Here is an 11,993-nt window from a genome sequence, read left to right on the forward strand (position 1 = left end):
ATATATATATATATATATATATATATATATATATATATATATATATATATATATATAATCTCAATGCACCGTTTGAAACTCTTAGACACTTGACGAAATTTCAATTATGCCCCCTGCTTCCGTAGATGCACATTTGGAAGCACTTTTTCTTTTTTTACAAAATTTGGTTTTTTTGGAAGGTGCATATATGGAAGCATTTTTAACTAGTGAAGATTGAGAAAACTTTAAACTATTTCAGTTCATGGATTTTTCCGTAGGTACATCTACGAAATGGCTTTGCTCTAGAATTTCCCGTAGATGTACCTACAAAACTATCTCATATAGTTTGAACCAGCATGATCACTCCCTCATTGTTGTTTTTCTTCTTCAATACTCACCTCCACAACCTAAAAACCCTACTTCATTAATATCATTTTTCACTCTAAAACTCTAACTTTTTGGTGCAACATTTCAAAAGGAGCAATAGGAGACAGAATTTTAGGTAAGCATTCACCTTTATCTGTTGCATTGCTCACATTATGAATCAAATTTATGTAAGAAATGTAACGTTCCTTTTGGAGATACATCTACGAAACGTGTTGAAGATGAACAAGTTTCGTAGGTACATCCACGCAACATGTTTGTGTTGTTTTTTTCATCAGTCTTGTGATTTTGTGTTATTTGTGTTATTGTTTACAAATAGGTATGGTGCACCCCAATAATATCTCAGGAGAATTAGTTCCTTTAGACGGTGTTTTCCCAAATGTTGAAGGGGTAGTCGTAAAGGAGGTAGATGTCGGTGGTGACTTTAATAACAATCAAGAGTTTGATGATTGTGAAAGCATGCTCACATGGATTCGCGGGAGTGCAACTAACCTTGGTTTTGATGTGGTAATAGGAATATCGGATAATGGCTCTGAAAGAAGAAATGCTTTCATAACAATGTTGTGCGAAAGAACCAGGAAATACCATCCTCCTCTAAGGAAGTTTAAAAGAGACGACATGGGTAGTAGAAAATGTGAGTGTCCATTTAAAATTCGTTGTTATATGTTGGCTAGAAAGAAGTGGAGATTTAGTGTTATTTGTGGTTTGCATAACCATGATTCGTGCTCAAAGTTACAAGGACATCCTAGTGTATGTCAGCTCAAACCGAATGAGAAGACATGTATTAGTGACATGTCCTTGAATCTAGTCCAACCAAAAAATATACTTTCCACATTGAAACGGAAGGAACCCGACAACGTATCAAATATAAGGCAAGTGTATAACATCTGGTACCGCAAAAATAAGGAGATTAGGGGAGATAGAAGTGAGATGCAACAACTGTTGAAATTGTTGGATGATAACAAATACGTGTCACGGTACAGAACTTGCGACAATGGAGTTACGATTCGAGATATTTTTTTGGCTTATCTGGATTCGATAAAGTTGTTAAATATGTTTTTGACATTGCTCATTCTCGATTCTACCTACAAGACCAACAAGTATATAATTTCGTTATTTGAGATGGTCAGTGTTACATCTACTAAGAAGACATACGGTGTTGGTTCTGATTTTTTGGAGTGCGAAAAGAGGATAATTTTACAAGCTCATTAGAGGTGTGTTGGTCACTTTTGAAGGAACAAGTCGAGATGCCTAAGGCAATTGTTACGGGCCGCGATATCGTGTTGATGAATACGGTGGCAAAGGTATTTCCTTATTCTAATGCATTACTTTGTCAATATCACATAACATGTAATGTGAGAAGTAAGGTTTAACTCGTCGTAGGGACGAAACAAGTAGAGATCGAAGGTGGAAAATCAGTGAAGCCCAATGTGATTGTTGAACAAATAATGGATGCATGGATTCTTATTGTAAATTCTTCGACAAAAGAATTATACGCCAATTCCGTCATTCAATTTCGAAAAGTGTGTGAAAAGTATCCTGATTTAGTGAAATATGTTGAGAGCACCATTCTTGATAAGGTGAAGGAGAAGTTTGTCTGTGCATGGACTGATAATGTCCGACACCTTGGAAATACAACCACCAACAAAGTTGAGTCGGCACATGCTAGTTTGAAAATTTGGTTGGCTAATAGCAAGGGTGACTTGTATCGAGATTGGGACACTGTAAATCTCATGATTAAAAACCAACATAATGAGATATAAACCACATTTGGTCGAAGCATTACGGTGTTGGAACATCTATTTAAGGACAACATTCTTTATTCTCAATTGATCGGCAATATGTCTCGGTCTGGCTTGAACTATATTTTTCATGAGGCTAAACGAGGAAAAACCGTGGGTTCCGATAGCGCAAAATATGGTGTCATATTTCTAAAACATATGGTCTCCTGTTTTCTTGTGTTATTTCTAAGAATATGAAACTAGGTGAGCCAATAAGAATGGACGAAGTTAGCCTTAATTGGAAAAGACTTAGTTTTTATGATGATGGTTGCATCGAAGGAGAAAAATCGAATATCTCTATTGGAAGCGATACAAGATAGATTATCAAAGGCCGATGACAACATGAAACTCAATATCAAAGAACAATTGCGGAAGATTGGATATCCCAAAACAACAAACATGAAACCGTCTTCTCAATCGGTTATGACAAAGGATGCTCCGAAGAAAGTGAAGCCTACATCGAATGACAACTCGACTACATGGGCTCCTTCTTATTGTGAGCACGTCGATAAACTTTTTTCCGACTCACCGACTCCTAAATCTCAAAAATCTCAAAAAAGTTTAAACAAATGAGCTCGCATAAGCAAACCGCCTCCGTCACCTATTCCACCGAAAATTCCATTCATTGAAGAGATTCCTATTCCACCGGAAATTCCATTCATCAAAGATATAACGGTTTTTATGCACAAATACATCGAGCGAATCGTCAATGTTGCGGGAGATAGTAATTGTGGTTAACGGGTCGTCTTAGCGTTAATTGGTAATGGAGAGGATAGCCATACACTTGTCTGTCATCAACTTATCCAAGAGTTGAAGACGCATAAAGACTCGTACACGCGGTTATATGGAGAGAAAGTTAAATTTGAAGAGGTGCACGAAGCTCTTGTTCCTTGGCTGGGCGCTTACGCACCGGTGTCAAAATGGATGAGATTCCCAGAAATGGGATATCTTATTGCATGCGCATATGATAGGGTGTGCATTTACTTGACGCGTACGAGATTTCCCATACTTATAAATCCAAATGATCTCATCATGTGTATTGAATGACTTGTAAAATCGAATCATTTTGTGCAAGTTTACTTGAAACCGGGATGCCCCATACCACCTACGTCGTCAAAATGGGTGCTTCATCATATCGAAGATGCCGAGACGTAGTCGGATCTTTTTTTTGATAAGATGCATGAATTCGAAAGATTGAACAACATTGAAAAGGAATTGAATAAGGAAAAGTCAAAATTGGAACCAACAATATATTTAGCCGATGACAGTTCTTTTGACTTGTTTCAGCAGACTGAATTTCAGAAAAACCATCTAACCAACCTTCAACGGTGGTAAACAGAAGTTGAGTTGTTCCTTTTTGACAAAGTCTGCAGGAGCTGAAGGCCCAACATGATAATCATTTCAAGTACCAACATAATAATACATGTATTACTTAAACTTTACTGATACAAAGCAAAAACTGGTTTATCAGTAGTAGTACGATACTCAGATACTTTGGTCCCCAACTCAGACAATGTTGACATGGCTAATTAATTATCAAGATCAGTATCATACTCTCTTAAGATTTGGACTTTAGATTTGGATTTGTCTTGATTCCTCATCCTCGTATGAACTTGCCGCCTATCAACATGGGTCTGTTGGTTCAAATGAGGGGGATGGGGGGGAAGGGGAGGGGAGATGAGGGGATTTTTTTAATCAGATAGGTGTTTGGTTGAAACGAGGGGAGGGGAGGGGAAGAGAGGGATTTTAATTAAAAATATGTTTGGTTCAGAAGGGGAGGGATTTTATTAATAATTTACATTTTTATCCTTATTATCTTATATAAGTGATACAATATGATATTCAAATGTGAAAAATTTATACATATTTTTTTGTTCGTAAAATTTCTAATATTGAGTGACTAAAAAGTTATAATTTACAAAAAATTGAGTTCACTTAATTCGAATAAAATATTCAAAAAAACAAATTAAACTATATGTTGATAACAACTTTTAAATCGTAATGAATTATTTAACACATCAAATACATAAATGGTTTAAATGTTTTAATAAAATAAATAAAAATTTTAAAATGAAAGATTTAAAGTTTGATATAAAAGAAAACATGATAGGATACATAACAAAATTAGAAAAAAAATATATAAATAAACATAAAAGAGTTATAAAAAAATAAAAAAGGTACAATGATTATAAAATAATTTGAAGGTGGAGAATAATTATAATAAGTTGATAGAAGCAATCGAAAAAATCACACAGAAGAGAACAGTAATACAAAAGAAAATGAATAATTTTGAAATACTAAAATAAAACTGAGGATATTATAGTAATTATAATAAGTTTTAAAATATCAATGTTCAGATTCCCTCCCCTCCCCTCCAAATCCCCTCGATTTGGGGGGACGCAAAAAGTGTGTTTTGGAGGGGTTTTGCTCCCCTCTTCCCTCATAAAATTTGAACCAAACACATGTAATTAGAACTATTCCCTCTCATCCCCTCCCCTCTTCTCCCCTCCATCTTCCTCAAACCAAACACACCCTAAGGAAAGTTAAGCGCATAAACAATTTAATAAAAAAAAAGAACAACCAGGGAACCCAAAAGTATGAGATATGCTTACTTTGTTATTATAAAAATTCATAAGTTTTCATATTAAACTTTCTTTTTTCCAGTCTTGGCTTCATATGGAGGTTTTTCCTTTACATTCAAAAGAGGAAATTTAGAACAACACATTATGAATTATAAGCCAGAAAATAAAAAGAAGCTATAAGATAGTGAGAAACACACACACACACACACACACACACACACACACACACACACACATACACACACATATATATAAACAGGAAGACAAAGAAAGCGATGGGAAGCCTTTTTCGACGGAGACCTTTCATCGAACAAGTGGTGAGCAAAGCGTAAATCAGATAACAAACAATATAACAATCCTTCACCAATTAACAAACCACAATCTAAGCATTAGTCAACAACAACAACAGCAAATCAACGCAACAACGAATCTGTAACATAAATTAGACAAAAAAAGAAGAAGATGATGATGAACATTCAATAAAATGATAAATGAAAAGTAGTATTAAAAAGCAGAATGACAAACCAGAAATAACGAAAAAAATAAAGATGATGAAGATGAACAAAGCCAAGAAACATAAGATATAAATGTGGAACGAATTTCACATTAAATAAAGAAAAAATGGAGAAGGATGTTAAATATGAAAACTGTGAAATATGTAAGGAAGGTGACAAGAGAAAAAATGAGGTTGAGACAACATCTTACCTTAGAGGAAATGGGAAGATCTTTGAACAGGTGAGATGAAAATCACAGGTGATAAACCAAAATTCCACGGAAGATTCAACATATCATTTTCAATGGAGAGAACAGGGGTGGCAGCTAGGGTTGGGGGAAAGAAAGACGAGAATAAAGAACAACGGAGAGAGAAAAGAAGAGGGGAAAATAAAGTTTTAATTTCTCTCTCCCCAAATGATAATATGAAAGGCTTATAACTTTGTTTTATCCGGGTAAAAGGAGTATCTATGTGATTTGAGTGCTTTTTTGAATTTTGAAAAAGAAAAGAGAGGGAAACATTGAAAATGAGATGTAGTTGTCACTTGGCATAATCCTTGGGTTTTATTAGACAACAAATGTGTACTTAGTCAATTACATAAAAAGACATTAATTAGTGTAAATGAAAATTGAGTTAAAGGGTAATATATGGTGTTTGGTGGTATGTCTCAATTTTAGTTAGGTAGTTGAAGTTCAAATTTTAGAAGTATTAGAGTATAGCTACTCTATCAAGTATTAATTATATTGGGTACTCTATAAATAATTGACAATAAGTATGTATTATTTACAAGATTTTATTGGGGTTACAAGACCTATCTACAATATAATAATCTTTTTATTTTTGATATCTCTAAAAACAATTTTTATATACATGAAAGTCCAACTAATTTTACAAAAGACGTGATTCTAATAAACGGAAAAAAATTAGTGTTGATCCAAATATTTTTATAAATAATCTCAAAGCAAAATTAATCCTTACATACGGGAAAATATACGGTTGATCCAGATATTTGTATATATGGAAAAACTATATTTATGCTCCAAATATTAATAAAAATATGTTTTTTTAAAAAATAATAATTTTTGTTGGTTAAATAATTTTGTCTTTCTATTTATTCATTCTTATTACATTTTAGAAACAAATGCGCGTAACACACTAGTACCCGTATGAACGCAAGGGTATTCATACTAGAAGTCGTGTCAACCCACGGGTAATTATAATTTTTTGTACGATTAAAGAAAATAAAAATAAAATATTTAAAATAATATATGAATCCAAACACAGGTAAAATGTGTTGTATTTTAATTATTTATGTTACTAATATTTTATTTTGAAATTATTTTAATTTAAGATACAATGTTTTTTAAGTTAATTTATAAAAAAGTTAGCTATATATTATTGACTTAATTATTTCACTAATATATGTTATTAATGACAAATTTTATTTTTAAATTAATGAGTGAATCTTAATTTATTTATTTTTGTAATTGGGAACAAGTTTTTTTTATCTAAATATTTTTATAAATAATATCAAAACAAAAATAATATTACATATAAGAAAATATATTGTTCATCCTAATATTTTTATATATCAAACATTATACCTCAGTTATATTTTAAAAATAATATTACATTCTTGTTATATTTTAAAAACAAATGCGTGTAATATACTAGTACCTTTGCGACACACGGATATTCCACTAGTTTTTTAAACAAAAAATAAAACATGGTGCGTCTTGAAATTATACCTCAGTTTTTTGTTGGGTGAGGTGAAAGCTTTGTCATGAAATATATTATTTATAGTAGTGGAGATTGAAAACAAGCCTCAGATCAACCACAAATTTGGCTCCCCCTTCAGCAACAGTGTCAGTCAAATTTGACCAAGAGAAATATTGTCAGTCAGTGGTTCACATGATTATGAAAATGGAGCTTTTGTATCGGTGTGGTGTGGAGATGATAAAGCTTTTCGTTGTTGTATTACTGTATTTTAGTCAAGATTTATTCCAATTTATGAAAGCACAAAAGCTTATGATGTTTGCCTTTGTGGGATTTTAAAAAGAAAAAACTGAAAAGTTTTCTTTCCCAATATTGTCTAACCGTGTGCCTGATCAGAGATGATTGAACTTCATGTCAAAACATGAGTTACATACGCATAACATCACATTTTGTAGACAACAATTGGACATTGAACAAGAATACTTTTAATTTTATTCAAGTCTTAAGTCATTCGAGAGAGAGAGAGAGAGAGAGAGAGAGAGAGAGAGAGAGAGAGAGAGAGAGAGAGAGAGAGAGAGAGAGAGAGAGAGAGGTAATGCTAAATATAATTACACAATGATTAAAAAATTCGGGTTTGAACAATGTTTTGAGTGTGACAGTTGACCAGTCGTCGTCAAATGATCGGGGGATCTAAAATCTCAAAAGGAGGATTAGGTTGAGGAAGAATGTGGTTTTGAATGAAGGTTATTACCATACGAGATTATGTGCACATCTCATGCATTTAGTGGTTAAAGCGGGTCTGATAGAAATTGACAATTCTGTTGTTAGAATCCAGGGTTCTCTTAAGTACTCCCTCTGTCTCATAAAAAGTGTCATGTTTGAACAATGCACGGTTCTTAAGAAAATAATTAGATTTGTTGGTTTTGGTGATAAAATTAATATCATGTATTAAAATACCTCTATTAATAGAGTAGTTGAAAAAAGTGAAAAATAATAGATAGGGGTATAATAGAGAATAATAATAATAAACATTACATCGATATTGTAAAAAGACAATTATTGTGAGATAGAAAAAAAATACAAATGAATTACTTTTTATGAGATTGAGGGAATATGTTAAGTTTTCTCCAAGTCGAGAATATAAGTTTTTGACATATTTTAGAGGTAGACAGATTGAATACAAGGATAATGTTCAATTAGAATTCAACATAGGACTTATTGAAGAATTCTCTGCAACTTGAAATGACATTTGTTGATTTTGGGATTATCTATAGCAATCTTGTGAAAAAAATTGAAAATTGAGAATGAGATAGACATTCCTAGTAATTTAGATACTTGAAAAGTTTTGTGACTTTACGACTCATTTAAAATTAGGGTGTTACTAACCAGTGTCTTCAAGACACTCTTTAAGCATACTAAATAAAAACAATATTTTAAGAAAAAATCAATATTTCAATTTTCAATGCATTTTTAATTAATTCAATACTCACATTTTTAAAAAAGTTTACCACTTTAATCAATTAAAGAATATTCTAAAAACACTGGTTAGTATTTTCCTTAAAATTATGACATCAATTCATTATCATATATTTAAGAAATTCATTTATCTATTCTTTAAGAAAATGAAGTTATTTATCTATGAATGGTAGTATCTGACATCATGTTAGTCAAAATTAATATACTTTTACTTAATCACCTAAGCTCATTTAAAGAAGTTTGTCCATTCCCTAAAACTAACAGTTGTTGCATTTAAGTACTTATTACTCCTATTAGCAGCAATCATAAAGCTTGGTCTTAAATATAAGAAAGCTTTTTTACTATATAAAGTATCAAATCCAACAATCATTCTCACCAATGTAATGAGATTACACCAAGTAATACCTACCTTCAAATAGACTCTGCAACATGTATTCTAATCATACAAAATAATTATTAATTTCCATTTTGGAAAAGCAGACCAAATATTAATTATATTCCCCCAAATTGAAAAGGACAAAATTTCCAACAGTGAAATATAAAAAACAATTTTTTTATGCAAACCTTAAAACAGGAAAAAATTTGCGCCCTCGGTTTTAGAAACTCCAGATGTCAATTCTCCATACGTCACATTTTTCACTAATTTTAATGTCCCCACGATTCCTGGATTCCAATGTTGTCATAATATGAACTATTTCACGCGCATGCTTACCACGTTTTCAGCACTCTCCCTGTCAATTCGAAACGTGCCCATTTTATGCAACACAATAAGCGAGTATAGAACACGCGCTTCTCTTTATGTACCTGGTTAAGATAAACTACACAAGAGGAAACCTTAAAACCATTAATATTGGAAAACCACTTTTAAGGTTTGCATCAGAAATCAACTTCACACAATCCCCATCTGCTGTATACAAAGACATAAAAAATTGTTTTTTTTAATTAATAAAAAATAAAATTTTTTAGTACCTATGAGCGCGTGTTTGGTTCCGCGGTGAAGAATTGATAATGTAAAATTGATTTTGAATAAAAGTGAGTTAAAGGTAAATGGATTTATGTTTGGAGAAATTCTTGCAAAAGTGAGTTGAACAATAAATTTTAATATAAAAATCACGTTTGATCAAAAGCTACAAATCATAACTTCAAGTAGAATCTTCAAAGCATAATCAATTCTATTTGAGATCAACCAAACACCTCAAAATCAATTCTAGGCGTCCAGAATCAATTCTGAATGTCTCAAATGTGAAGCCAAACATAGACTGGGTTTTAGTTGAGTACGAATACTTTTAGTGTAAATTAATTTTAATTTTAATCTTTTCTAAAATAAAATAAAATAAAAATATAATGTGGCATTGAGTATTATTATTTAATTAGATAAAAATATAATCTTTTCAAATTCCACAGCAAATGCAAAAAATTGAGTATCACTCACCTCTCTTTTGCTGATGATATCCTCTTATTCAGCAGAGGAGACAAGTCCATTGATATCATGCTTGATGCTTTTCAGATGTTTTCTAACTCAACTGGCCTCATTATGAATCCTAAGAAATGCAAGGCTTTCTTTGGGGGTTTGGATGATAATACAAAATCTGCAATTTTGCTTAACACAGGGTTTACTGAAGGGCATTTTCCCATAAGGTATCTGGGCATTCCTTTAGCCAGTAAGAGACTTAACATCCATCATTATTTGCCTCTCATAGATAAGATTGTGTGTCGAATCCGGCACTGGACTGCTTATCTCCTCAGCACTGCAGGTCGTATTCAATTGGTGAAGAGCATTGTTGTTGCTATCACTCAATATTGGATGCATTGTCTTCCTCTTCCTAAAGCTGTGCTAAAGAAAATTGATTCGATTTGCAGGAGCTTCATCTGGACAGGTAAAGCTACTATTGGAAAGAAGAGTCCTGTTGCTTGGAAACAGGTTTGTCAACCAATGAGAGCAGGTGGTATGGACATCCTTAATCTCCATATCTGGAACAGAGTGGCTTTACTGAAAAATCTGTGGACTATTTGTATGAAGGGTGACAACCTTTGGGTCAAATGGGTTCACACTTTTTTCCTGAAGGGCAAGGAACCCTTGGCTGATATGCAGACTTGGAATTGTTCATGGATACTGAAGCATATCTTTGAATGCAAACTGGAAATCCCTAACATTCTATTACTTTGGAACCAGATGAAAGCCCAAGGTGTGTTTCATATGACAAAAGTCAATAGTTCCCTTGTAGGTGTGTCTGTGAGTGTTGATTGGTATCATGTGATGTGCCATAACATCGCGCGACCTCGAGCAAAAGTTGTGCTATGGATGGCTTTTCAGAATAGATTGGCGACGAATCAACGGTTGTTCAGACTCGGGCTTGTGCAGCATCAATTGTGTGAGCTATGTGGAAAAGAGGAAGAAAGCCTTGATCACCTGTTATTTGCCTGCCCCCATACTGCAGGAATCTGGAATGCTATCTTGTGCTGGATGGGAATTAGCGATTTCAAGAATTTGAATTTCGATTGGATAAAGCAAAAAACCAAAGGTAAAGGTCCTAGAATGAGTCTGCTTAAAGCTGTGGTTGCAAAGGTGATCTATGGCATTTGGATGTTTAGAAATAGAAGAATTTTTGACAACTTGGGTCAGCATAGTGACATTGATTGTATAGTTAGAAGTATACAAAATATAATTGTATATAGAGGATGGGTGAAACCCATCTATAGAAAGGTTTTAGTTGACATGCTTATGTAACTAGTTACTCTTATATATGGCCTTTTGGCCCTGCTTGTATTTGTCTTTTGAAATAATACCATCTTTTATTTCAAAAAAGTACCGGTACCCACTAAATTCAAGAGTACCACATTGTTCACCTTTATATATAATAACTATTAAAAATTCACAATGTAAGATATGAATTAAATTTATTTAACTAGAGATTTTTTATTTGAATCGAACTTTGAAATGTTTCATTGTTAAATTTTTTTGAATTCGAAAAAATTAGTCTCTGTGATATGCACATTTAATTTAAAAAAAACACATATATGTTAGAGTTTAAAGATAGTGCATTGTCAATGTAAAACAGTTTTACATATACAATATATCAAAATGCTTTAATTTGTTATGTAATTTCAGTTTTTTAAAATTAAAAATGAGATTTATTCTAATGCATGTCTCTCATTGATTGATAGTGTAAAAATACTTTACACTGTCAGCATATTTCTTTTTTTTCTAAATATTAATACTATTATTTTAGATATTATCACTCGAAATTGAACTGTAACCTGAAAGTTATAAAATTTACTCAAATTATTATAAGTTCTCAATTTTTTTAATTTTTAAATCGATACACAAATAAATTTATAACCATAATAAACTCACACATAAAATAAGACTCGAGTCCAAAATATAATATCTGATTCTATATTATTGGTAATTTCTTTTTTTTTTTGACAAATATTATTGGTAATTTCTTAGAATGTACTATTAAAACATAATACACTTATCACCTCTCTATTCTAACGGGTTCTTTTTTTTATTGGATTCCTATAAATAGAAAAAATTGAAAATTATATAAATATGGTAGTGACTTTTGTCTTAAAGCTCCT

At 32.2% G+C, this 11,993-nt stretch overlaps 1 protein-coding gene across 1 annotated transcript; it reads left to right on the forward strand.

Annotated features, from left to right (window-relative positions):
- The first annotated feature begins 684 nt into the window (after nt 1–684).
- Nucleotides 685–1,575, forward strand: LOC131598189 (uncharacterized). The gene has a single exon (XM_058870815.1). It carries the CDS (start codon nt 685–687, stop codon nt 1,573–1,575), a length of 891 nt encoding a protein of 296 aa, XP_058726798.1.
- The last annotated feature ends 10,418 nt before the right edge of the window (nt 1,576–11,993 follow it).

This window comes from Vicia villosa, linkage group LG1 (assembly GCF_029867415.1).
Source record: "Vicia villosa cultivar HV-30 ecotype Madison, WI linkage group LG1, Vvil1.0, whole genome shotgun sequence".
NCBI classification, from domain to species: Eukaryota; Viridiplantae; Streptophyta; class Magnoliopsida; order Fabales; family Fabaceae; genus Vicia; species Vicia villosa.

Coding starts and splice junctions, on each gene's coding strand:
- LOC131598189 (XM_058870815.1), top strand. CDS start 685: ATGGTGCACCCCAATAATATCTCAGGAGAATTAGTTCCTTTAGACGGT.